Source organism: Thecamonas trahens (genome assembly GCF_000142905.1).
Source record: "Thecamonas trahens ATCC 50062 unplaced genomic scaffold supercont1.28, whole genome shotgun sequence".
NCBI classification, from domain to species: Eukaryota; order Apusomonadida; family Apusomonadidae; genus Thecamonas; species Thecamonas trahens.
The window spans coordinates 283,396-307,518 of record NW_013657652.1 but is presented as its reverse complement, the minus strand read 5'-3'; the positions used below and the strand labels follow the sequence as shown (position 1 = coordinate 307,518).

At 65.3% G+C, this 24,123-nt stretch overlaps 12 protein-coding genes across 12 annotated transcripts; 5 read left to right on the top strand and 7 right to left on the bottom strand.

Annotated features, from left to right (window-relative positions):
• Positions 1-11: 11 nt before the first annotated feature.
• Positions 12-1,943, bottom strand: AMSG_06402 (eukaryotic translation initiation factor 2 subunit 3). Its single transcript, XM_013901623.1, has 3 exons — positions 1,813-1,943; positions 1,568-1,625; positions 12-1,308 (listed from the first exon to the last, which is right to left on the bottom strand). The coding sequence occupies exons 1-3, from the start codon at positions 1,927-1,929 to the stop codon at positions 44-46; spliced, it is 1,440 nt and encodes a 479-aa protein (XP_013757077.1). The 5' UTR covers positions 1,930-1,943; the 3' UTR covers positions 12-43.
• Positions 1,944-2,168: 225 nt separating this feature from the next.
• On the bottom strand, positions 2,169-3,380 carry AMSG_06401 (uncharacterized protein; the record flags this gene model as incomplete). Its single annotated transcript, XM_013901622.1, has 1 exon — positions 2,169-3,380. The coding sequence occupies one exon, from the start codon at positions 3,378-3,380 to the stop codon at positions 2,169-2,171; it is 1,212 nt and encodes a 403-aa protein (XP_013757076.1).
• Positions 3,381-3,733: 353 nt separating this feature from the next.
• On the top strand, positions 3,734-5,291 carry AMSG_06400 (26S protease regulatory subunit 6A; the record flags this gene model as incomplete). Its single annotated transcript, XM_013901621.1, has 2 exons — positions 3,734-3,766; positions 4,035-5,291. 2 exons carry the CDS (start codon positions 3,734-3,736, stop codon positions 5,289-5,291), a joined length of 1,290 nt encoding a protein of 429 aa, XP_013757075.1.
• A 34-nt stretch (positions 5,292-5,325) lies between these two features.
• On the top strand, positions 5,326-7,253 carry AMSG_06399 (uncharacterized protein; the record flags this gene model as incomplete). The annotated part of the gene is made up of 2 exons (XM_013901620.1): positions 5,326-5,332; positions 5,665-7,253. 2 exons carry the CDS (start codon positions 5,326-5,328, stop codon positions 7,251-7,253), a joined length of 1,596 nt encoding a protein of 531 aa, XP_013757074.1.
• Positions 7,254-7,309: 56 nt separating this feature from the next.
• Positions 7,310-7,845, bottom strand: AMSG_06398 (uncharacterized protein; the record flags this gene model as incomplete). Its single annotated transcript, XM_013901619.1, has 2 exons — positions 7,310-7,327; positions 7,357-7,845. 2 exons carry the CDS (start codon positions 7,843-7,845, stop codon positions 7,310-7,312), a joined length of 507 nt encoding a protein of 168 aa, XP_013757073.1.
• Positions 7,846-7,865: 20 nt separating this feature from the next.
• Positions 7,866-10,251, bottom strand: AMSG_06397 (uncharacterized protein; the record flags this gene model as incomplete). The annotated part of the gene is made up of 2 exons (XM_013901618.1): positions 7,866-10,026; positions 10,186-10,251. The coding sequence occupies 2 exons, from the start codon at positions 10,249-10,251 to the stop codon at positions 7,882-7,884; spliced, it is 2,211 nt and encodes a 736-aa protein (XP_013757072.1). The 3' UTR covers positions 7,866-7,881.
• A 202-nt stretch (positions 10,252-10,453) lies between these two features.
• AMSG_06396 (aminoglycoside phosphotransferase) lies at positions 10,454-11,593 on the bottom strand (the record flags this gene model as incomplete). Its single annotated transcript, XM_013901617.1, has 1 exon — positions 10,454-11,593. The coding sequence occupies one exon, from the start codon at positions 11,591-11,593 to the stop codon at positions 10,454-10,456; it is 1,140 nt and encodes a 379-aa protein (XP_013757071.1).
• Positions 11,594-11,767: 174 nt separating this feature from the next.
• AMSG_06395 (methionine synthase) lies at positions 11,768-16,095 on the top strand. The gene is made up of 2 exons (XM_013901616.1): positions 11,768-11,944; positions 12,182-16,095. Exons 1-2 carry the CDS (start codon positions 11,795-11,797, stop codon positions 15,992-15,994), a joined length of 3,963 nt encoding a protein of 1,320 aa, XP_013757070.1. The 5' UTR covers positions 11,768-11,794; the 3' UTR covers positions 15,995-16,095.
• Positions 16,096-16,233: 138 nt separating this feature from the next.
• Positions 16,234-18,393, bottom strand: AMSG_06394 (uncharacterized protein; the record flags this gene model as incomplete). The annotated part of the gene is made up of 3 exons (XM_013901615.1): positions 16,234-16,304; positions 16,459-16,615; positions 16,960-18,393. The coding sequence occupies 3 exons, from the start codon at positions 18,391-18,393 to the stop codon at positions 16,234-16,236; spliced, it is 1,662 nt and encodes a 553-aa protein (XP_013757069.1).
• A 629-nt stretch (positions 18,394-19,022) lies between these two features.
• AMSG_06393 (uncharacterized protein) lies at positions 19,023-21,952 on the top strand (the record flags this gene model as incomplete). Its single annotated transcript, XM_013901614.1, has 2 exons — positions 19,023-21,781; positions 21,925-21,952. The coding sequence occupies exons 1-2, from the start codon at positions 19,038-19,040 to the stop codon at positions 21,950-21,952; spliced, it is 2,772 nt and encodes a 923-aa protein (XP_013757068.1). The 5' UTR covers positions 19,023-19,037.
• Positions 21,950-23,053, bottom strand: AMSG_06392 (BAH-PHD domain-containing protein). The gene is made up of 2 exons (XM_013901613.1): positions 22,996-23,053; positions 21,950-22,538 (listed from the first exon to the last, which is right to left on the bottom strand). The coding sequence occupies exons 1-2, from the start codon at positions 23,039-23,041 to the stop codon at positions 21,982-21,984; spliced, it is 603 nt and encodes a 200-aa protein (XP_013757067.1). The 5' UTR covers positions 23,042-23,053; the 3' UTR covers positions 21,950-21,981.
• A 146-nt stretch (positions 23,054-23,199) lies between these two features.
• AMSG_06391 (CR042 protein) lies at positions 23,200-24,081 on the top strand (the record flags this gene model as incomplete). The annotated part of the gene is made up of 1 exon (XM_013901612.1): positions 23,200-24,081. The coding sequence occupies one exon, from the start codon at positions 23,200-23,202 to the stop codon at positions 24,079-24,081; it is 882 nt and encodes a 293-aa protein (XP_013757066.1).
• Positions 24,082-24,123: the final 42 nt, after the last annotated feature.

The window sequence follows — 24,123 nt, the reverse complement described above, 5'->3', positions numbered from 1 at the left end:
GCTGTTGGAGCTGTTGGTTGTTGTTGTTGTTATTTGCCATGCCTCACAGCTCCTTGCCACGCTTGACCGTGCCCCAGCCGATGAGACGCCAGGACGAGGCAAGGCGGCGGGAGAGGGCGATCTTGTCGCCGATGCGGGCGCAGGTGGGCGCCGAGAGGACAACCTTGGCCAGATCAGCGTGGAGGGCGGTGACGCGGCCGCCGGTGGAGAGCGAGCCGATGTTGAGCATGAGGACCTCGCCCTTGACAAGCTTGGAGACCTTGGAGCCCTTGGCCTTGCCCTCGGTGCGGACGCCGAGGAGGCGGCGGAGGAGGAAGAACGAGATCTCGAGCTCGACGTAGCAGGCCGGCAGCTGGTCGACGGCGCCGAGCATCTTACCGACGAGGCGATCGGCGCGGCAGTGCATGGGGTCGATGAGGGTGCCGACACCGATGAGGCCACCGGGCACGGCGTACTGCAGGTCGTTGTGCTCGGCAAAGAGCGAGACAATGCGCGAGAGGATGGGCTGGACCTGGACCTGGCCCTCGGCGTTCTTCGAGACGATGCCCGGACGGACCTCGATCTCGTCGCCGACCTTGAGCACACCCTTGAGGATTGAGCCACCGGCGACGCCACCCTTGAGCTCGTCGACGGCGCATCCGGGCTTGTTGATGTCGAACGAGCGGATAACGATGAGGAGCGGAGCAGAGGTAAAGTCGCGCGCTGGGACCGGGATGCGCGTGCAGATGTACTCGCACACCACGTCAATGTTGTACTTGAGCTGCGCCGAGATCGGGACGACCGGCGCGCCGTCAGCGACGGTGCCCTTCACAAAGGCCTGGATCTGCTTGTGCTGCTCCTCGGCTTGCGACTGCTTGATCAGATCGACCTTGTTCTGCATAATCAGGATGTGCTGGAGGCGCATGATCTCGATGGCGGCAAGGTGCTCCGAGGTCTGCGGCTGCGGGCACGACTCGTTGGCCGCCACCAGAAGGAGCGCTGCGTCCATCACCGCCGCGCCGTTGAGCATCGTCGCCATGAGAATGTCGTGGCCGGGGCAGTCGACGAAACTGACATGCCGCTGCAGCTCCATCCGCCCGCCGCACCCGGGGCGGCGGCACGGCGGCGAGATCTCGTGCGACGACTTGTACGACCGGTAGCAGCCGGGCGGCGGGCACTCGGGGTTCTCGCACTTGTAGATCTTGGCGTTGGCGTAGCCAAGCTTGATCGTAATATTGCGCTCGAGCTCGTTCTTGAACCGCACAGTCTGCACGCCCGAAATGGCCTTGACGAGCGTCGACTTGCCGTGGGCCACATGCCCAATCGTTCCTGTCCTCGCGCCGCGCCGCTGTGAGTGTCCGCTGCATTCGAGCCCCCGCGCCCTCCCCCTCTCCCCCTCGCCATCCTGCCGCGGACAAGCCCATGCAGCAAGGCTCTCTGGTCGCTTCTGTCCCACCAGGGCCTGGCTCGCCAAGCTCCATGGGCACGATGACGGCGGGGCTGCGAGGCAGAGGCAGTCACACAAAAATTGGAGTTGGTGGCGGCCCAAGGTGTGCCATGGCAAGGCGCCGAGGGTAAGAGCACGTACCGATGTTGATGGTGGCCTGGCGGGCAATGATGTCCGGGGTGAGCGGCGTCAGCGACTCCTGTGCGGTACCGGTGCAGCAGCCGGGGTGGGGGTGGGGGGGCGGTGAGTTGGTGGATGAGGATGAACAGCAGCCGAGCGGACAAGCGCTGCCTCGGCGAGGCGAGCCGGCTCTTCGAACACTGCCGACTCGCTGCGGGAGGCACACGGCGTGCTACAGGAAGCAACAGGCACTCTTGGTCACGTACAATGTCCAGGTTGTCCAGAGACTGCTCCGGGAGCGGCTCGGGTGTGTGATCGGCCAATGAAATCTCCTGGAAGGCCTCGCCAATACCGCCGGCAGCCGGCGTCTTGTCGTCTGCCATTTGAGTGGTCTAAGTCGGGTGTGGCCGAATGAGGTAGTCATTCAGCAAAGTGAGAATGGGGGGAGGGGGGCGAGCCTTCGCCGAGTCTCCACCACTATTGTCAAGAGTGTACACATCAAATAGCGACTTCAATACTTTCTAACCTCTTCTACTTTCTTCCCTCTCCCGCCTCCCTCTGCAAAGTGAGGGGAGTGGCAGGGAGAGCAAAAGTGCGACAACGATGCAACAGCGCAACAGCTCTAGTAGGCAGCGGCGCCACCGTTCGGGCACTGCGACGAGATGTGGCCGACCTGCTTGCACAGGTAGCAGGTGCGCGAGTCAGGCGCGCCGCACTCGCGGGCGCGGTGGCCGGGCTGACCGCAGCGGAAGCAAGTGTCCATGCCGGGCGCGGCCGACTGAGGGCAGTTGCGGGCCAGGTGCGGGCCGCCACAGCGGAAGCAGCCACGGTCGGGCGGAAGATGCGGGTTACGAGCGGCGTATCCGCCCTGTCCACCGTAACCGCCCTGCTGGTACCCACCACCGTAGCCGCCCTGCTGGTACCCGCCGCCGTAACCGCCCTGCTGGTACCCGCCGCCGTATCCGCCCTGCTGGTAACCGCCCTGCTGGTAACCACCAGCTGCCTGCTGGCCGTAACCGCCGGCCGCCTGCTGGCCGTAACCACCGGCCGCCTGCTGGCCGTAGCCCGACTGGTCGTAGCCCTGGGCGCCGTACCCGCCGGCAGCCGCCGGCGCGCCGTAGCCCTGGGCGCCGTACCCGCCGGCGGCCTGCGGCTGCTGTGCGGGGCACTCGCGTGCGTAATGTCCGTAACCGCCGCACGAGTAGCACCGCACGTGCGCGTTCGGGCCGCCCACGGGCGCCATCGGCGCCGCAGCCACAGGCTGCGCGTACCCATACGCAGGCTGCTGCACCGGAGCACCCGGCGCCGGAGCCGCCGCCGCAGGAGCCGCCGCCGCAGGAGCCGCCGCCGCAGGAGCCGCCGCCGCTGCAGGAGCCGCCGCCACCGCAGGAGCCGGAGCTGCCGCTGCCGCAGGAGCCGGAGCTGCCGCCGTCACAGGAGCCGCCACCGCAGCCGGAGCCTCGAGGCCGCGCGCCCGCTTTGGCGCAGGCTCGTCGCCGTAGCCGTCATCCTCAACAGCCGCTGCCTCGGCCGGAGCCGCCACCGCCGCCGCCGCCGCCGTCGTCGCCGAAGCGTCGTCGTCGCGCTTGCGCTTCAAGCTCTCGCCCTCGCCCTCGCCCGCGCCCGCGCCCGCGCCCGCGCCCGCGCCCGCGCCCGTGCTCTCTGCTGCGCCCTCGGCGACCTGGGCGCCACCATCCGAAACTGCCGCTCCTGCTGCACCCGCTCCTGCCTCAACCACACCAGCCTCCACCGCGCCCGCAGCCCCAGCCTCGCTCTTCACCGCCCCTGCCTCGGCACCCGCACCCGCTCCGTTGGTCACTGTCTCCTCGCTCATGTTCGGTAGTTGTGTGGTCCGTCCTCCCGTGCCTCTGCCCGTTGCCCGCTTCCTGCCCAATATTTCGCAAGGATTGCCTCGAGTCGCGCTCTCCCTCATCTTCCCGCCCGCCACCAGCCACTCTTTCCTGAATCGGTCGCCTTCGTCCAACGTTCCTATTATTTTTTTGAAGCCAAACAGCGGGCAACCAACACACCGCCGACTGCCTGCCGGCGGCTGGTCGCCCGCTCGCTGACCGCCGAACTTGCTCGCCTGTCGACAGCGCGCTCTCGGCCGCCCTCGTTGTCGAGCCAGGCCTGTATCCTCGTCGCCAGCCATCTCTCTCTCGCACACTCTGCACGACACTGCCCCGCATGTCGACGCTTGCAGAGGCAGATGCCACCTTTGTACGTTGTGTCCCGAGTGGTGGAGGCCGCCCCCCCCCCCCCCCCCCCCCCTTGGTCGCGCCGCTGGGTAGAAGGTCGCCTTGGTCCTCGGTTTTTCCGCTGGCCTTGCGCCGGTCGCTCTGGTGGAGAGCCAGCTCTGTAGTGGTGCAGAGAGAGTGTGTCGGCAGAAGCTCTTGCCTTGGCGGTGAGCAAGAAGTAGTGCACAACTCACGGGATGTGCTCGGCTGGTTGTGTGGCTGTGGCTTGCGGTGGTGGGCGCGGGGTGCAGTCGGCGCTCGAGGTCGACCCGGAGATCCTGACCATGTCGGCGGAGGAGGTGCAGTCGCGGACGCGGATGCTCGACCGCGAGGTGCAGATCATGGAGACCGACGCCAACCGGTTGCGGTTTGAGCTGGAGCGGATGAAGGCTCAGCTGGAGGACAACGTGGCCAAGGTGAAGCGCAACAAGGCGCTGCCGTACCTGGTCTCGACGGTTGTGGAGCTGCTCGACGTCGACCCCGAGGAGATGGAGGAGGAGGATGGGGCGAACCAGGACCTGGACTCGCAGCGCAAGGGCAAGTGCGCGGTGATCAAGACATCGACCCGGCAGACTGTCTTCCTCCCGATTGCTGGCCTTGTGCCGCCAGCCGAGATGCGGCCGGGTGACCTTGTCGGCGTCAACAAAGACTCGTACCTCATTCTGGAGAAGCTGCCTGCCGAGTACGACTCGCGGGTCAAGGCCATGGAGCTCGACGAGGCGCCGTCGGAGACACTCGCCGACGTTGGCGGCCTCAACACCCAGATCGACGAGATGCGCGAGGCCGTGGTCTGGCCGTTCCACGAGGACAAGAAGGCCAAGTTCCTTGCCCTCGGCATTCAACCGCCCAAGGGAGTGCTCTTCTACGGCCCGCCGGGCACTGGTAAGACCCTGCTCGCCAAGGCGTGCGCCAACATGGCCAATGCCGCCTTCCTCAAGCTCGCAGGTCCGCAGCTCGTCCAGATGTTCATCGGTGACGGCGCCAAGCTTGTCCGCGACGCCTTTGCCCTTGCCAAGGAAAAGGCGCCCACCATCATCTTCATCGACGAGCTCGACGCCGTCGGTATGAAGCGCCAGGACTCGGAGCTCTCTGGCGACCGCGAGGTCCAGCGGACAATGCTCGAGCTCCTTAACCAGATGGACGGCTTTTCCGCCGCTGATGACATCAAAGTCATTGCCGCCACCAACCGCATTGACATTCTTGACCCGGCCCTCCTCCGCTCCGGCCGCTTCGACCGCAAGATCGAGTTCCCGCACCCGGACGCCCAGGCCCGCGCTTCCATCCTGCAGATCCACTCGCGCAAGATGAACGTTCGCGGCGATGTCAACTACGACGAGCTCTCCCGCTCCACCGAGGGCTTCAACTCGGCACAGCTCAAGGCCGTCGCCGTCGAGGCCGGCATGCTTGCCCTCCGCCGCGAGGGCACCGAGATCGTCCATGAGGACTTTGTCGAGGCCATCGCAGTCGTCCAGGCCCGCAAGAAGGCCGAGCTTGAGTACTATGCATGAGTCCTCATCCCCTCCCACCATTGTCCTCCCCCCAATGAACAGTGGCTACGCAAGCAACGCCTTTGCCCCTTACTACCCCAGCAAGTCCTAAATTGTTCTCGACCTCGTAATTTGCGGCCCCCCCCCCTTCCCTCCTTCCCACCCCACCTCGCCCACCCACCTGCCTCCCGCACTCCCTCCTCCCTTTTGCTCTCACAACTCACCACCACTCCCCAAGGTCACCCACCTCCTTTCAATCACCACCACCACCCCCTCCCACCCCCTTCCACCCCCTCCCCCCTCCCCCCCTCCATGCCGGTCCGCCTTCCGCTAACATTGCCCGGTCTGGTGGCGTTGGCGACCACGGTACTCCTGGTGCTCCTGGCAACGGCAGGGCCGTGCTTGGGCCAGCAGTGCTCTGGTCTGCAGACGCGGTACCTTCAGACCGATGTTGAGGGTGTGCTGACTGACGGGTCGGGGCCCAACAGCAACTACACCGAGAACAAGAACTGCACCTGGGTGCTCGCGGCCAACGACCCGCTGGCGACCATCGTGGTCGAGTCGATCGAGTTTGAGACCGAGTGTGGATGGGACATTCTATTTGTGCGCGATGGCAACGCAACCGAGCTTGCTGCCCATGCCCCACTTCTCGGCGCATACTCGGGGACCAAGGCCATGCCGCTGCTGCAGTCATCGGGCCCGTATTTGACTCTCTTCTTTCACTCGGACCAGTTCATCACCGCTCCGGGCTTCCGCATCCACTACAAGGCCACCCGCTGCCGCTACGCATGCAACTTTAACGGGCTATGCCAGGCCGGGACGTGCCAGTGCGACTCGGGTGCCGGGCCGTACTGTCTCGAGCCCGACACGCCCGCCACCTGCGCCTCGTCGCTCTGCACTTGCTCTGCCGAGCAGGGCGTCGATCCCGAGGCCTTTCTGCTCCAATTTGCACTCGCCGGCGACCCGATCATTGGCGGCGTCGTCCACGCCTTTTCCAAGCTCGACGCCGGTGCTGTATGTGACATGTCGCTGTACGATGAGCCCGGGGCTCTCCCGCCACGCAACATCTCGTGCCCGCGCTGCCCGACCCGCGAGGCGTTCTGGACTCTCCATTTTTGCCCCGGCCTGTTTGACGAAGACAAGCCGCCAGCCACGTTCCAGCTCCTCCTCCCGCTCCTGGTCGCTTTTTTCCTTGTCTTTGTAGTCATCCTCGTCGCCATCCTCCTCCGATCACGGCACCGGTTTGCCGACCCGCGCTTTGTGCTGCGCGAGGGCGAACTGCGGCCCATGGCCAACATCCCGGTCTACTATGTCATGCTCGCTGATGACGGCTCCACTCCATGTGTCCCCTTTCCCACTGTGGTGCCCGAGGCTTGCGACGACATCAAGGTGCCCATGTTTGCCTTGGTCGGCCCGCCGGCGCCTGGCGAGCTCGTCGGCCGCATTTCGCTCGCCCAGCACGTCCATCAACCCCACGCCCCGCACTATCCTCCCACCGAAGAAGCCATCCGCGCCCACGAGCAGCGTATGCGCGAGGCTGCCCGTCTCGCCGCCGAAGAGGAGCGCCGCCGCGCCCTCGAGGCCTGGGAGTTCCGCCAGCGCCAGGCCGCCGCCCGTCAGGCAAACCGCGCCCGCCAGCACTCCTCCAACGGCCGCTCATCTGCAAACTCGTCGCGCCGTGCTGGCAGGTCGTCCGGCAGCCGCTCCCGCCGCCCACCCAACCCGGACGTCGTCGACCTCGCCTCTGACGATATCGATCTCTCTCCAGTCGCTGGTCAGACTCGCCAACGCACCGTTTCTATCGTCACCGCCACAGCAACTTCAGCCTCGTCGTCCAGCTCATCGACAGCCGCGTCAACGTCAACGTCCACAAGCTCCTCGGGCGTCTCGTCGACCTCCTCGGTCGCCACAGGCACTTCACACCTCGGCCAGTCGGTCACCTCGTCGATGTCACCACGTCCGCCGCAGAAGAGAAGGAAGTAAATCTACTGTCTCACCGCCTGTGTCTATCGCCTGCAAAGCCCAAACGTAGCATGACCTCACAGCCCGTGTCGCCGCTTACCCCGCCGCCGTCCTCGCTCATGACGCTTCCGCTGCTTCCGCGGGCCCGTTTGATCGGCCGCACCTCCTCGACGGCTGCAACCACTCTGGCAATACCGTCGACTACAGCCTGGCTCTCGTGCACGAGACAGTGGGCGAGGCCGCGTCGCGCGAGAAAGGCCTCCCGCTGCGCCGCGTGGTGGGCCGGCACGTCGGCTGCCGTGCCGAGGCCAAGGACGAAGCGGAGACTGCCGTAGCCGAGCGCATCCAGCAGCGAGAGCCAGCGCCTCAACCCGTTGAAGCTCGTTCTGTCGTCGACCGTGTACGTGAGGACGACGGCGGCGGCGCCGCCTGCAAGCGCTGCGAGCGCCTCGCCCTCGGGCGCGTTCCACACCTCGGCGAGCGCCGGCAGCTCGACCGCGCAGGCGTCTACGCCGACGTCGTGGACGGCGTCCGTGCCAAGTCCTGCACTCTCAGCCAGCTCGGCCATCGCTGCACTGCCCACCCCACAGAGCACAATCTTGGGAAGGTCCATCGTATGGAAGCGTGTGGAGATGGAGAGAGGTCAAGTTTACGACGAGCGGGTGGCGGCGGCGCGAGCGGCGCGCTGGCGTGGGACCACAACGAGGTGGACGACCGAGGTGAGGACGTTAAAGGCAGCGTTGAGCGAGGCCTCGTCGCCCTCAAAGATAAAGTCGGTGCGATCGTCCGGATTAGACATGTCAAGGACGACCGTGATGGTGATGGTGGCGAGCGACTCGGCGTAGCGGACAATGGCGCGCCAGGGAACGGCCGTTCCGGCGATGGTGACGCCGTCGAGCGCAATGGCAAGTGAGCTGCCGTCGGTGCCGTTGCAAGTACCGGAAACAGTGTAAGGGGCGGTGGAGAGGGCAGCCTCGAGAGCTTCACCGCACGTCCGCCGCAGGATTTTGCCCCACAGTGTGAGTTCCGACTCGGTCGAGAGCGCAAGCGGGAGCGAGAGGCCGGACGCGCCGGCGTCAAAACGGACAACGTGCTGGCGCCCGAGCTTGGTCAGCTTGGTCGCCTCGGTGACGTGGGCAAACTTGGCGCCGACAAGCTCAAACTTGAGCGCACCGGCCTCGGCCTCGTCGAGTTCGTCGATGGTGAGCGGGAAGGCATTGAGAAGCCAAAGCGCGCCGTCGGAGAGGAGCGCGAGTTTCCACGACCACGCCCACCGCTTGCCGTGCGGGACAAGAACGTTCATCCAGCCCATGTGGACGGCGGCTCCGGTAAACGGCGCAGCTGCCGAGGGAACTTGCAGCCGCTTGACCACGATCTTGGTCCATGCGAGCATGCCGTCGAGGATAAAGGTAGTCCACGACTTGCGGGTCTTGCGGTCGGGTGCAACAACCTCGATCGAGTTCTCGAGGTTCTCGCCGTATGTGATGGCAAACTCGTTGTTGGTCTTGGACGAGCGGAACGAGGTGTACGTGCCGGCGAGCGAGAGGCGGGTCTCGACGCTCGAGCTGGCGTCCTTGCCCGAGTGGATGCGGAACGCGGCGCGGGTCATCGAGCACCACCGCGACGCCCACTTGCGGCCGAGCAGACCACCAGAGACCCGGATTTTGAGCACACCAGCCTTGACCACCACGTCATCGTTGGGCGTCCGGTCGTCGTCGTCGTCGTTGTCGTCATCCGAGTCAGTAAAGTCGTCGAGGGCCACAACCGTGGCAGTTGCCACTGGCGCCAAAGGCTCGTCATCGTCATCGCCGAGCTCGGGTGCGAGCGTGATGGTTGGCACTGGTGGCGAGCTGCTCGGCGCTCCCGGCGCAGGCGCAGGCTCTGTTGAAGGCGGCTCGTCCGGCGCCGCGGGTGCTGCGTCGGGCACCTCGGCAACCGGCGAGTCGACCTGCGTCTCGCCGGCGTGTGGAAGAAAGTCCGACGACGGCGACGCGGCGAGCGCGGCAGCGACGGCAACATCGGTCTCGCCTGTGGCAGCCGGCAGAATCGAGTTTCGCCGCTCACGCGAGGGGAGGACGACCGAGGCGCGGCGGCCTTGGCGGAGGTGCGTCCGCGCAAACTGGGTCGCAGCCTCGCTCGAGTAGTTGGCCGAGAGTGCCTTGAGCTCCTGATAGCGGGCGTAGAGCGGGGCAATGTACTCGTCTGAGCGGCCCATGCCGGTGGCAGCACGAATCTGCGCCTTGACCTCTGCCTTCATCGCAGCAACCTCGTCGGCACTCGGCGGGAGCGACCGTGACGCAACCGAGTGCAGTTCGCCAAGCGAGTCGCCGGCCTCCGAGTTGGCGGCGAGCGATGCGACCGAGTCGCCGGCCACAGGCACACTCGGCAGCGCTGGGTGTGTCCTAGCCTCAGCTACAGCCTCAGGTTCGGGCATCTGGTGATCAAGAAGAGGCGGCGGGCCTGACGACGGCGCGGCGAGCCAGTTCTTGACTGTGGTGTAGCGGGTAAAGACCGGAGCGATGACGTTGTCTGGCGCGCCCGATCCCTTCAGCAACTTGATCTCGGCCTTGAGTGAGTTTTTCTCCTCCGAGAGCACGTTGAGCGCGTGAACACGAACGGCTTCGTCCGAAAGGCCTGGCGGCGTCGGCGGCGGCGTTGTCTCAGGCGGCGGCGTGGCTGCCGACGAGCCGCGCAGGTCGTGGGTAGGGTGGGCAAGAAGAAAGGCCAGCTCGGACGAGACCGCCTTGTATGCCACATACACCGGGTTGATCTCCTCTGGTGGAGCGCCTCCAGCCTGTGTTTGTGCAGTGTTGGTGAGTGGCGGGGCGGGGGAGGGGGAGGAGGGGAGGGAGAGGACGACTGTTCGGTGCGGTCACGCCTCCATGGGAGGGGGACAGGCAGGGGGGACGGGCTGGGAGGAAGGGGGGGGGCATGCACGGGACGGGGGCTGTACCTTGAGCTGCTTGACCTCGTCCTTGAGCCGGGTCTTTTCGGCAGTGAGGCTCTCAATGGTTGCCATGGCTGCGCGCGGACGAGTGTGCCTGTGTTGGTGCAGGTGGCGGCGGCGGAGGCGGCGCCGCCAGTGACCGCAGAGTGTTTTGTTTCTCCGCCGGCATGAGTGAAGAAGGGGTTTGGCTGAGCGGGTTTTTTTGGAGGGCCACGCAATGAGGCCGCGCAAGGGCGCCACAGGCGCAACATGTAGCACTCTGTGTGCTGGCTCGCTACAAGCGTGAGCGCGGGTTGGAAGGTGCTCCGATGGCGTTGGTGACGGCTGGGATGGCGCCGTCGGCGACGGCGAGGGCGAGTCCGGCGAGGAGGGCCGAGACGCCGGCAAATGACGAGGCCGAGGCCGACGACGCGTTTCCGGTCAGCGATCGCTTGTATACGCCCTGGGCAATGGCGGCGAGGCGAAAGAGCGAAAAGGCGATGTAGAACGGGAGGTCGATGTCGACATCAAACGAAGCGGCGGCAGCGTAGGTGGCGACAAACTCGGCGAGCGAGGGAATGCCGAGTTTGGCAAGGTCGACGCCGCCGAGGCCCGGCAGCGACGGCGCGCCGGCGCCGATGATGTACGGTAGGAGACAGTAAGCAAGGTCCGAGTACGGATCGCCGATGGTCCACAGCTCAAAATCGAGTAGGGCAATGACTCGCGGCTCGGTAGCGTGAAAGACCATGTTGTCGAGCTTGTAGTCACCGTGGACAATGGCTGAGCGCTCGGCGACCGGTGCCGAGGCGCGGAGCCAGGTGTGGAGGCGGGTCATCGGCTCTGTGTTCGTCTCCTCCACCACCGCCAGCGAGTAGTTGCCCCACCACCGCTTGAGCTGGCGGGAGATGTAGCCGCCCGAGCCGCGTCGGTAGCTGCCGAGGCCGACGGCGTCGGGATCGAGCGAGTGCAGCGCAGCAAGGGTGGTGGCCATGTCGGCAAAGACAGCACTGCGATCGGCCCGGCTCAGGCTTGGCAGCTTAGGGTCGCGGAAGATGCGCCCGTCGACGGCATCCATGAGGTAGAAAGGGGTGCCGATGACGTCCGGATCGGTGCAGAGGAGCAGCGGGCGCGGGACCGGGACAGCTGTCGGGGCGAGGGCGGCGATGATGGCGTACTCCCGTTCCACGGCGTGGGCCGAAGGCAGCAGCTTGCCCGGTGGCTTCTTGCGGAGGACCCAGCTGTATCCGGCCTTGCCTGTCGGGTTGCGGATGAGGTACGTCGGGTTGCTCTGCCCACCTGCAAACTGGGCCACGTCGAGTGGCGTGCCTGTGTAGCCCTCGCTGACCAGCGCCTCCTCGCTTGCCATGTATGCTGCGAGTTTGTCGAGCGGCAGGCGATGGGCCTTGCGAACAGGACCAACATGCGCTTCGGCCATGGTAGGGAGGAGGGGGGAGGGGGTGCAGTGTGATAGCCGGTGGGTGGGTGGGTGGGTGGGTAGGCAGGCAGGCGGGTGGTTGGGCGGCCGGCCGGCCGGCCGGCCGACCGGGCGGGTGGCGTGGGTGGGGCGAGTGGCTATGTGGCGGGGCGAGTCGCACAAAGGCGCCACTTCTCTCTCTCTCTCTCTCTCCTCCTCTCCATGGCGTCCTTTGATGACTCGGTGCGGACGGTCGAGCCGACCCATCTGCCTGCGGGGCCTGTCCCATCAGCCACTGTGTGCAATGGCTACGTGCGTGGCGAGACTGATCTGGCCGAGTATCTGACTGCCCAGCTGAAGAAGCGAATCATGGTAGGTGGGAGTGGTGGCGTCAGCGGCAGCACGTGGCCGATCCCCATCCAGCGACGTGGCAGTTGCGGGGCTTGACGAGAGGGAGGGAGGGAGGGAGGGAGGGAGGGGGGGGAGGGGGAGAGGAGACCAACACTCACAGAGTGCTTTATGGAAATGTTTGTGTTGGTGACTGGGGGGGGGGGGGGGGGGGGGGGTCGATGCGGGATGGGGACTTGGTTGGCGGTGGGGAGCATGTAGATTCTCGACGGAGCCATGGGCACCATGGTCCAGAAGGCCAACCTTGTAGAGGCCGACTTTCGCGGAGACCGGTTCAAGGACCACCCGAGTGAGCTGGGCGGGAACAACGATCTTCTCTCGCTGACGGCGCCGGCGGTCATCGGCAACATCTACCGGCAGTACTTTGAGGCCGGATCAGACATCATCGAGACGAACACGTTCTCGGGAACGTCGATCGCCCAGGCCGACTACGGGCTCGAGGCACTGGCCTTTGAGCTCAACTACCAGTCCGCCGTGCTCGCGCGACAGGAGGCCGAGAAGGTGATGGCTGCCGACCCGTCGCGGCCGCGGTTTGTGGCCGGTGCGTGCGGGCCGACGAACCGCACGGCGTCGATCTCGCCGTCGGTGGAGGACCCGTCGGCGCGGAATGTGACTTTTGACGAGCTCGTCAAGGCGTACAAGGAGCAGGTCCGTGGGCTGGTTCTCGGCGGCGTCGACATCCTCATGGTCGAGACGATCTTTGACACGCTCAACGCGCGCGCCGCGCTCTACGCTATTGACGAGCTGTTCGAGGACGACTGGGGCGGGCGTGTCAGCCGGCTTCCGCTCATCATCTCGGGCACGATCACGGACCTCTCGGGCCGGACGCTGTCTGGCCAGACGACCGAGGCCTTTTACGCCTCTGTGGCGCACGCCAAGCCGTTCGCCGTCGGCCTCAACTGCGCGCTCGGCTGCGAGCAGATGCGGCCGTTTATCCAGCGAATGTCAGACGTGGCGCCGTGCTTTGTCTCATGCTACCCGAACGCCGGCCTGCCCAACGCCATGGGCGGGTACGACGACTCGCCGGCCAAGATGGCGGGCGACCTCAAGGAGTTTGTTGACGCTGGGCTTGTCAACTTTGTTGGCGGTTGCTGCGGCTCGACGCCGGCGCACATCAAGGCAATTGCCGAGGTCGCTGCCAACGGTGCGCCGCGCACTCGACAGCCGATTCCCGAGGACTCGATGATGATGCTCTCGGGCCTCGAGCCGCTGGTGGTTGACAAGTCGCGCTTTGCCTTTCTTAACGTCGGCGAGCGTTGCAACATTGCCGGCTCGCGCAAGTTTAAGCGGCTCATTGCCAACGGCCAGTACCAGGAGGCCATGGATATTGCCGCCTCACAGGTCGAGGCCGGTGCCATGGTCCTCGACTTTAACGTCGACGACGGACTCATTGACGGCGTCAAGGCCATGACCAAGCTCCTCCGCATTGCCGTCACCGAGCCGGCCATTGCCAAGGTCCCGTTCATGATCGACTCGTCGGACTGGGACGTCATCCTTGCCGGCCTCAAAGTCTGCCAGGGCAAGTCAGTCGTCAACTCGATCTCGCTCAAGGAGGGCGAGGCCGAGTTCCTCGCCAAGGCCAAGATTGTCAAGCGCTTTGGCGCTGCCGTCGTTGTCATGGCCTTTGACGAAGAGGGCCAGGCCGCGTCGGCCGAGCGCAAGGTCGAGATCTGCGTCCGCTCGTACAACCTGCTCACCGCGCCGCCGCTCTCCTTCCCGCCAAACCTCATCATTTTCGACCCGAACATTCTGACCATCGCCACTGGCATGGCCGAGCACGACTCATACGCCGCCGACTTTATCAAGGCTACTCGCGAGATCAAGGCCCAGTGCCCAGGCGCCAAGATCTCCGGTGGTGTCTCGAACCTCTCGTTTGGCTACCGTGGTGTGAACGTTGTCCGTGAGGCCATGCACTCGGTCTTTCTCTACCACGCCATCGACGCCGGCATGGACATGGGCATTGTGAACCCGACCCACCTCGCTGTGTACGACGACATCGAGCCCGAGCTCCGCGACCTGGTCTCGGCGGTTGTGCTCAACAACGGCGCCAAGGTCGGCATCGACGACGCCACCGCCAAGCTCCTCGAGCGTGCCGAGGCCGAGCGCGCCAACAAGGAGGCGGGCGGCGGCGCGGCGGCGGCTGCCGCCAAGGCCGCGTGGCGTGATTTCTCAGTCGCTGAGCGTCTCAAGTACGCCCTCGTCCATGGCACGACCGAGTACATCGAGGCCGATACCGAAGAGGCACGCCTCGGCGCATCGTCGGCACTCGAGGTCATCGAGACGCACCTCATGGACGGCATGTCTGTCGTCGGTGACATGTTCGGCTCGGGCAAGCTCTTCCTCCCGCAGGTTATCAAGTCTGCGCGGGTGATGAAGAAGGCCGTTGCGTGGCTCACGCCGTTTATTGAGGAGGAGAAGGCGGCCGTGAAGGCCGCGGCGGTGGCAGCGGTGGCCGACGGCACCGCGTCGGCGGCGCAGGCCGCCGCTGCCGCCGGCGATGGCGACGACGCCGACGCCGAGTCGTACGCCGGTACCGTTCTTCTGGCCACCGTCGCTGGTGACGTCCACGACATCGGCAAGGGCATTGTGGCCGTTGTCCTCGGCTGCAACAACTACCGGGTCATCGACCTCGGCGTCATGGTTCCTACCGACGTCATTGTCAAGGCTGCCATCGAGCACAAGGTCGACGTCGTGGGCGTCTCGGGCCTCATCACGCCCTCGCTCACCCACATGGAGAAGATCGCGATGGAGATGAAGCGCCAGGGTCTGGAGATTCCTCTGCTCATTGGCGGTGCCACGACGTCGCGCATCCACACGGCGGTCAAGATTGCGCGCCACTACGCTAGCCCGGCGTCGCCGGTTGTGCACTGCCTCGACGCGTCGATCGCCGTCACGGTTGTCTCATCGCTGTTGGACCCCAAGTCCAAGCCCGACTTTGTGGAGGATCTGTTTGACCTGTACCAAGAGATCAAGGAGGACTACGAGGCGTCGCTCGATGACGTCTCGCTCGTCTCGCTCGAGACGGCAGTGAGCAAGCGGCCGGTGCTCGACTTTTCTGACGCCGCGCTCGCGCGGGCGCCGCCGGCGCTCGGCGCCACGGCGGTCGACATCCCCGTCGCCGAGCTCGTCGAGCTCATCGACTGGAATCCGCTGTTCTCCTCGTTCCAGCTCAAGGGCCAGTACCCGAACCGGCGGTACCCCAAGATCTTCAACGACGACCGCGTCGGTGCCGAAGCCAAGAAGCTCCACGACGACGCGGTCGCGCTGCTGCAGAACATTGTTGACGGCTCGACGCCGACGCCTGTCGCCGTCCGTGGTGTCGTTGGTGTCTACGCCGCCGCCGCGCGGCTCGACGGCTCGGCCGTTGATGTCTACGCCAATGCCACCGACGCCGCGAGCCCGACCGCGACCTTCCACATGCTCCGCCAGCAGACCGAGGGCGCCAGTGAGTACGCGTCGCTCGGTGACTATATCGCGCCCGCCGGCGACGACGGCTGCCCGCGCGATCACCTCGGTGCCATGGTGGTGTCGGTTGTCGGTGCCGACGAAGCCGCCACCGCTTACGCCGCCGACGGCGACGACTACCTCAAGATCCTCATGCAGGCCGTCGCCGACCGGCTCGCCGAGGCCGGCGCCGAGTGGCTGCACAAGTCGATCCGGACCGACGTCAGCGTCTGGGGCTTTGCTGCAGAGACCGAGGACCTCGATGCCGATGGCCTCCACAAGGTCGCTTACGAGGGCATCCGTCCTGCGCCGGGCTATCCATCACAGCCGGACCACACTGAGAAGGCCACGCTCTGGTCGCTCCTCGACGTCGAGGCTCTCATCGGCACCTCGCTCTCCGAGTCGTACGCCATGATCCCGGCTGCCTCGGTCTCGGCCATTGTCTTTGCGCATCGTGACGCCAAGTACTTTGCCGTCGGCCGGGTCGGCGACGACCAGGTCGCCGCCTACGCAGCCGCCAAGGGCATTCCAGTCGAGGAGGCGGCGCAGTGGGTGAACCCGGGCCTTTAGCCAGCGTCCACAAGCGGAGCCCTGGTCATCGCATGAGGACGAGTCGATTACACGCCTGCGCGCTACCGACTCGCTCCGTATTTTAAAGGACTTGCTCAGCATCCAGCACCAGCTCACCACCCAGTTTGGCAACGGGTATGGCCATGGTGGATAGTGGCAGCGGCGGAGAGCGGTAGTACGGGCAGCCGGGCTCGGGGCGCGGTGAGCACCTGCGGTTAGGCCTGTACAGTGCGGAATGCTCAACAGACGTCGCGACGCCCATCAATCGCCGTAGAAGAGTAGTACGATGTGTTGATGGCTGCTGTGGCCACTGGTGGGCCACAACAGAAAACAAAAGGCGACTACATATATGTCGTCGCCAAGGGGCAGTGGTGGGCTTGTTTCATCCGGCAGGCGAGGAAGTCGCGATCCACGGCGGCTTGTTGGGGAAAAGTGGTGATGACGAGCAGCCGCTGCAGAGGGACGCTTCCACTTGCGCGACGGCGCGGAGCCGACGGCGTCGATGATGTCGTAGAGAAAAGCCACGCGAGTCATGGCGGGGCATGGGCTCGCGTCGGCGTAGAGCGCGTACGCGTTGATGAGCGCGGCGTCCACAATCCCGTACAAGATGGTGTGCCACCACTTGCGCGGCCATGCCGACCGGCAAACTCGTTCGTCGCAAGACGTCCTCGCGCTCTCCCGTCTGGCCGCTGTGTTCAACTCTGGCATGCTCTCCTTCCCGGTCGTCGGGGTCGTCACCGCGACGGCAGCTCGGGCATCCTTCAGGCGGGCGTCTACGTGTTGGCCGCCATCATGTGCAGGCGCGCCTCCTACCGGAAAGTCAAGCATCATAAAGTTGTTCACGTTGAGACGCGCCTCCCACCGGAAAGTCAAGCATCATAAAGTTGTTCACGTTGAGACGCGCGACAACGCGTCCGAAAGACCGCCCCGCTAAGGGTTACAGGATTGCTAGGTCACTCGTCGACAACGTCACGAAGCCAGCGCATGAAAAGCGAGACGCCGTTGGGGACGATCGACGCAAGAAAGCCGAGGTTGAAGATCCACGCTGTTACCGCGGCCGAGAGCACGTCCGGTTCGCCAGCGGAGCTCGCGGCAGGCAGCGGGACAAAGCCGAGGAGCGCCGGAACCCGCATCGACGCCGACGAAAGGAGCACCGCAGCGTACGCCACGCACACAGTGTGCTTGATGTATGCCGCGTCAAAGACGGCGACTGCCGTTCGCGAGTGGCCGCGCGCCAGAGCGTGGTCCAGCTCGTCACGGCCGGCAGAGCCCGGCGCGAGCCCTGCACCGAGTACCTGCCGCACGCCCGGGAGCTCAAAGCACCCGAGCCAAGCCCGCCAGCTCATGTACAGCATAGCAACCGCGGTCATTGGTGCCGGCAGCGAGTCGGCCAGTGCCGGTCGCGGTGCCTCGATGTAGCCCGGCGTGTGATCGTCAATGTCGGGCGCGGCGAGGTAGAGCGAGAGTTGGGCCACATACAAACCCGGCACAGCAAGGGTTCCGAGAACAAGTGCAATGTGACCTAAAGCGAGGGCGCCGTCCCAGACCGCCGCCGCCGCTGATGGCGGTAGACGGGCAGGCGCCGCCAGGGCTGCCGCTTCTGCTTCGGCAACCACAGCAGCAGCCTCATCACCGTGCGCCCGCGCTCGCTCTGCGCGAAGCAGCAACGCCTCACGCTCCATGTCGCGGGCGGCGGCTGGAGCCACCGGAGCACGTCGCGACGAGAGCGTGACCAGCGCGGTCGTGAGCGCGCGCAAACTCTCGACCAGAGCCATCCAAAGGCCCCGCGAGAGCGCAACCAGCAACAGCGCCGAGCCGGCCAGAGTCCACCCGCGTAGCGCCGACGCGAGCCAGGCCTCGGATGAAGTGGCGCCGTCGGCAGCCATAAAGGCCAGCGAGAGGGCGGCGGCGGCGGCAAGGACCATTACTGCTGACGCCTCGTAGATGCGTCCGGCCGTCCCGCGCGATCCGGCCGACCGCACACAGCACCCGTCGGCCTCGACGTAGACGTAGGCAAACGGCAGCAGAGCGCCGGCGCCGGCCATGGCCACCGCCGACGCCAGCGCAGCCTCGGCGGCGACGACGTCGGCCAGCGCCGCCGCGGCGCCACTGGCCCGGCCACCGGCCAGCGCCACGACGACCTGCCTGGCGGGACCGACGGCAAAGCCTGTGACGGCACCGGCGAGGACAACAACCAGCAGGGCGTACGGCAGCGAGAACGGCGCCTGTAGCCGCGGGGCGCCAAGGGCGGCGGCCATGGCCCGCATCCGCGCCTGGAGCAACGCGTGGACGGCACCCATGGCCGCCGCCGAGGCCATGAGCACACTCGTGTACCGCCGCGCGCTCGCGTTAAAGTCGTCCATACCACGCATCTCGCCCGTGGTGCTCTGCTCGTCCATCCCGCCGTTATCACGGCCCGCAGCAGCGGCGGGAGGAGTGCGGTGCGCCACGCTCGGTCAGCCTCCCCTGGGCGCGCCCGCTCGACCTTGCTGCTACTGAGGTCACACTGGCCGGCGCGGGCAACTGTGGGCACCGCGGGCTCGGCTGACCACGGCCAAGTCGCCAAGCCGTCGTCGGCCGAGCCGCATCGCCAAGCTGTCGGCTTTCGAGAGTAATCCGATCTTGAGGCCCATCATCGCCCCCTCGTCGCCCTTTGTGCAGGCAGTGATCAGACTGCGGGTGGCCAGCCGTCGCTTGCCGGACGAAAGCGAGTCGCGGCCCGGTGCGCGTGCGAGTGAACGAGGCTGACGCGGCAGCCTGGAGAGAGGCTTTTACCTGCGGGGCTTGCTCCTGTACGGCATACTCCAGATCTGAGCCCACCACCCATGGCGTTAGAAAGCGGACCTTTTGCTTGCCTATACACACTCCTCGGCTCCTCACTGCAGCCTTTACAGGTCGACTTGATGTGTCACCCCCATCCAATATGCCGACGCCACGGGAAAAGAAGTCCCGCACCAATTTCTGCACAAAACCGCGTCGGCTTTGGTCTCGTCAGCAGTCACTGTCTGAGGCCTAACACCCTCGACTTGCTTTGTCACCTCCCATGTTCTTCCGGTTCACCCGAGCGGTAGAGCGCAAGCTCGCTGCTGGCTTCTATGGTCTCGGTCGGCGTGTGGCGACTCGGCCGTGCGCTACGCTCGCTGCAGCCGTCATCTTCTTCGGCATCTTCATCGTGGGGTGGATCACCTCATTCGAGTTTGAGTCGGACGGCGCCAAGCTGTACGCGCCGCCCGACTCGCGGGCACAGGACATCAAGGCGTACATTGAGGCCAACTATCGCCAGCCGGAGCGCATGATGTACTTGTTGTATGTTCCTGCCGGTCAATCGATTCTGACTACCGCCCGGCTGCAGGCTGTCCGGCGGCTCTACACCGCCACCTACGAGTCGGGCTCGTTCCAGGCCACGTGCTCGCGGGCGTCGCCCTCGGCGCCCTGCGATGCCATCTCGGTCGGATCGTTGTTTGGCTCTCCGTTGCCGTCGGCGTATGATGCGCTGCTGGCCCTCAGCGAGCCGGCCCGGCTCGCCCGGCTCACCTCCATCGAGCAGAGCCTCGGCGGCGCACCGGCGCTGAGCACCCTCCTCGGCGGCGTCGTCCGCGCCGCCAATGGCACCATCCTCTCGGCCCGCGCACTCAAGATCACTTATGCCGTTTACGAGTCGACGCCCGATGCCACGTTCAAGACCTTTATCAACGCGCCGACTCCGGCTGGCCTCGACTTTGTTGTCACCCGTAGAACCGACCGCTCGGTCTCGTTTGAGGTCGAGTCCGCCGTCTCGGGTGACATCGTCCTCGTTGCCGTCGGCATCTTCCTCATGATTGCGTTTACTCTTTTGGCGCTTGGCAAGCTGTCTAAGATCCGCTCGCGCGGCCTGCTCGGCCTCGCCGCCGTCTTCAACGTCATCCTCTCGATGGTCTCGGGCTTTGGTGCCTGCCTCCTACTCGGCATCAAGTACGCCACCATCAACAACATGCTCATCTTCCTCCTTGCCGGCATTGGCGTCGATGACGCCTTTATTCTTGTCGGTGCGGTCGACGATGTGCGCCGTGCCGCCCAAGTCCGCGGCATCCGCCTCTCGCCCACCGAGCGCGTCGCCCGCGCCCTTCGCACAGCAGGCATCACCATCACCACCACCTCGCTCACCGACCTCCTTGCCTTTGCCCTCGGCTCCATCTCACCCATCCCGGCCATCTCCATCTTTTGCTCCTACGCCTGCGTCGCCATTGCCTTTGACTGGGTCCTGCAGATCACCTTTTTCGTCGCCTGCATTGCTCTCGACGAGCGGCGCATCGACGCAGGCCGCTGGGACTGGTGCCCGTGCGCCCGGACTCCGTCGGCTCAAGTCGCTCACGACGGTTACAACGATCCCGTGGACGAGCTCGCTGCTCATGGCGACCCAGGCATTGGTATGCACTCGCTCGCGCTCTCAGAGCAGCAAGAGTCGACCTCGTCGTCGTCCTCGTCGTCATCGTCGTCGCCATCTTCGTCGTCGTCGTCGTCGTCCTTGCCGCGTCCGCCGTCCTCCTCGTCGTCGAGCGCCGGCAAACAACAACAAGAGTCGAGCCCGCCAGTGAGCAGCTCGGACGACTCGCCGGCTGCATCGTCTACCTCATCTTCCTCGGCCTCGGCCTCGTCGGGCATCTCGCCGCTGAACCCGCCCGCGACAGGCCTATCGCCGCTTCCTTCTCTCCCGGCCACCGACAAGGCTGAGTTTGACCATGCATCTGACGACTCGTCTGCCGCCGACGATCCGGGCCTCATCTCCAAGTTTATGGACCGCGTGTACACGCCGGCTATCACCTCGCGTACTATCGGCGTCGCAATTTTGCTCATCTTCCTCGGCTGGTTCATCTTCTCAGTCTTTGCCGCCACCCAAGTCAAGGAAGGACTCGACTTTCGGCTCCTTGTGCCCGACGGCTCGTACATGCTCGAGGCGTTTGACGCCGATGAGGCCTTTTTCGCTGATGGCTTCCGCGTCGAGTTCTACGCCACCGAGCCGCGCCCTTGGCATGATCCGAGCGTGTGGCGCCAACTGATGGCGCTCCGCGCGAGCCTCCTTGCGTCGCCATGGATCCTCGGCGACTACGGCTCGTGGATGCCACGATTTGAGGCCTTTGCTGCATCGTCGCCGCTGTACTCGGGCTCGCTCGATCCGGCAACGGGCATTCCTATCCCGCAAGGCGCATTCTACGCCGCGCTCGCCGACTTTGTGGACACCAACTCGCTGGAGCGCGACATCCTGCTCACCACCAACAACGCATCGCTCCACTCTTTCCGCTTTGCGCTCACGGCACGCTCCGTTTTTGACACTGCCGACGACAAGGCGTCGATGCGCGCCATGCGCCGCGCCTGCGACGACGCCAGCCTCGGCATCCTGCCGTACCACCCGCGACACATCTTTACCGAGCAGTACGAGGTTGTGGTGCCAGGCGTCGTCCTCAACCTCATTCTCGCCGCCGTCGCCGTCGCCATTGTCCTCCCGATCATGGTCAAGCACCCGATCACCGCCGCCGTCGTCCTTGTCATGGTCGGCCTCGTCGACATCGGTCTCTTTGCCGTCATGTACATTGCCGACATCCAGGTCAACTCAGTCTCGCTCATCAATCTTGTCGTCTCCATCGGCGCTGCCGTCGACTACTCGGCCCATGTTGGTCACGCCTTCATGGTCCTCCCAGGTAACGTCGACCGGCTGCAGCGGACCACGTTTGCCCTCACTCACATCGGCAAGTCGGTCTTCTTTGGCGCTGTCTCGTCCATCATCGGCATCCTCCCACTCGCGCTCTCCAAGTCGGCCATTTTCCGCACTTTTTCAACATGTACTTTGGCCTCCTCTGCCTCGCCCTCCTCCATGGTCTTGTCCTTCTCCCGGTCGTGCTGCGGTTCATCGGCCCGCGCGGTGCGTTCTGCTGCTCACTCGCCGGCAATGACAGCGACGACGACAACGACGACAACGAGTGAAGTTCCAAACCTGTTTATGCTGCCAGCACCTAGCTAGCATTGGCTTTCTTGCTCTTGCACGCGTCGCACACATAGTTGTCAAGCGCCGCAATACCCTTGTCGTCAAGGCCGGCGCACTCGCCATGGATCCAGTCGTCACACGCGTCGCAAGCAATCATCAGCTTGTCCGGGTTACACGGCCGCTTGCACGAGCAGTACACGTCGAGTGCAGGCGCAAAGGTGTTGGTATCCGTTCGGTAGTGTTGTCTGCAAAAGTACACATGGTCCGCAGACACGCCCTCCTGCACCAGCTCGCGCGAGTGTGCCGCCAGCCGCTGGTGCAGCTCGTGGTAGTGATCAAGGCCAAGAACCAGCGCCTTGCACTCGATCGACTCTACGTACACCCGGTCGTAGTGGTTCGACGAGAAAACCTCCTTTTTGCCGTGGTGGAACTGCCGCCCCTCTTGCGTCTCCTCTGGCCGGTAGTACCACCGCATGTCCAGCGCCACAGACCCGGTCTCGTCGAGCTCGATGGCCACGAGCTTGCCCAGGTACGGCAGTGTCGACCCGTCATCCGACGCACGCGCCACCAGAACATCGCCCACAACTATCACACACCACAAGCAAGCAGGCACAACCACGCACACGTACAAAGCTCTAGTGAGTCTCTCGCTATGCCGCAATGCCCCTATCTCCCCACCCCAGCACCCCACCCCCGCCCTGCACCACCAGTAGAATGCTGACTACACGGCACCAGATGACGACCTTTTTCGGACTACCCGCACCCTCGCCTTGCTCCCCCCACCTCCCGCATCACACCACAGCCACACCTGGGAGCCTACTTCTACCGTTGCACTCCACCTCCACTCCTCCTCTCCTCCCGGCAACTCCTCCTCCCCTCCCCGTCCCCCCGTCCCTCCCCGCAACCGCTACCCTGTCGTTCCTGATCGTGATCACAACCCTTGACCCCCCTCCCCCTCCCCCCCCTCCCCTCCCAACAACCTCCCCTCCCAACAACCTCCCCAAACAACCCCACACCCTCTCCTCCTTCCCAACAAACATACAGAAGCGCACTCCCTGCAGCTCAAACGACCCGTAACTCGCAGTCATGGTCCGCGTGAGACGTGTACCCTTTGTCCTCGTCCCACACGGTCAAAGCCACCTCACGAGACAAGCCAGCCAACCAGCCACCCCTGCTGCGGCTGCCACCACTGCAGCCTCCACGAACCACCACCCCTTCTCTCTCTCACTCGCTCACCACACCCGCAATGCTTGGCATACGGTGGGCAACGGGCCTGCGGAGCACCCTCGCCCTCGTCCGCGCCGGCGCCGTGTCTTGCCCCTCGGCTGCCCGACGACGCGCAAGCACGGCAGCTGTTGGCGGACAGAGCGCGGGCTCGCGCGACGAGATGGCCCGGGTTGCCCGCGAGCTGGAGGCGCATCCGGAGCTCATGTCGACGCTGGTTGCCTCGTTGTCACCGGCCGTGCTCTCGCGCCTGACTAAGGCGCTCTACTCGGAGCTCAACGCCGGCGCGGCGCCCGAGGCTCTCTCGCAGGCTGTCCGCGAGTTCAACAAGGCCGACGTCAACGCGTCGGCCTCGATCAGCCGCGACGAGTTCCTAGTCTGGTGGGAGGCGCGCGGCAAGTTTCTCCCACGCGACGGCATGGGATCCAAGCCGGCGGCTGGCGGCGCAGCCTCGCGCGACGCCTCGGTCCCACCGCCCACCCGCCAGCAGCTCATCCAGCATGCGCTTCGCTCTTCCATTCCGTTTGTCGGCTTTGGCATTGTCGACAACTCACTGATGATCACGCTGGGCGAAGTTGTTGACCTCACCATCGGCCAGTCGCTCGGCATCTCCACCCTCGCCTCGGCTGCCCTCGGCAACATGGTTGCCGATGTCTCGGGCATCGCCTCAGGCGGCTTCATCGAGTCGGTCGCCTACTCGATGGGCCTCAAGGACCCGCACCTCTCGGTTGCCCAGCTCCGCCTCCGCGTCACCCGCACCACACAAATGCTAGCATCCATGGTCGGCATCGTCATCGGATGCGCCATCGGTATGTTCCCGCTGCTTTTCATCGACGCCGACCACCACCACGACAAGGACCACGAGGCGCCGCCCGAGCCGCCCGTCGTCGTCACAGCAGAATGAATGGAACGAAAATGTCTTGGACGGTGCAGAGTGGACACACAC

Excerpts from the sequence above, each read along its gene's own strand:
- AMSG_06402 (XM_013901623.1), bottom strand. The coding sequence starts at position 1,929 with ATGGCAGACGACAAGACGCCGGCTGCCGGCGGTATTGGCGAGGCCTTC. Across the intron at positions 1,626-1,812 it reads CTCTGGACAACCTGGACATT|GAGTCGCTGACGCCGCTCAC; the intron begins GTACGTGACCAA and ends GGTACCGCACAG. Across the intron at positions 1,309-1,567 it reads CCAGGCCACCATCAACATCG|GAACGATTGGGCATGTGGCC; the intron begins GTACGTGCTCTT and ends GCGCGAGGACAG.
- AMSG_06395 (XM_013901616.1), top strand. The coding sequence starts at position 11,795 with ATGGCGTCCTTTGATGACTCGGTGCGGACGGTCGAGCCGACCCATCTG. Across the intron at positions 11,945-12,181 it reads AGCTGAAGAAGCGAATCATG|ATTCTCGACGGAGCCATGGG; the intron begins GTAGGTGGGAGT and ends GGGAGCATGTAG.
- AMSG_06392 (XM_013901613.1), bottom strand. The coding sequence starts at position 23,041 with ATGACTGCGAGTTACGGGTCGTTTGAGCTGCAGGGAGTGCGCTTCT. Across the intron at positions 22,539-22,995 it reads GCTGCAGGGAGTGCGCTTCT|TTGTGGGCGATGTTCTGGTG; the intron begins GTATGTTTGTTG and ends GGTGTGTGATAG.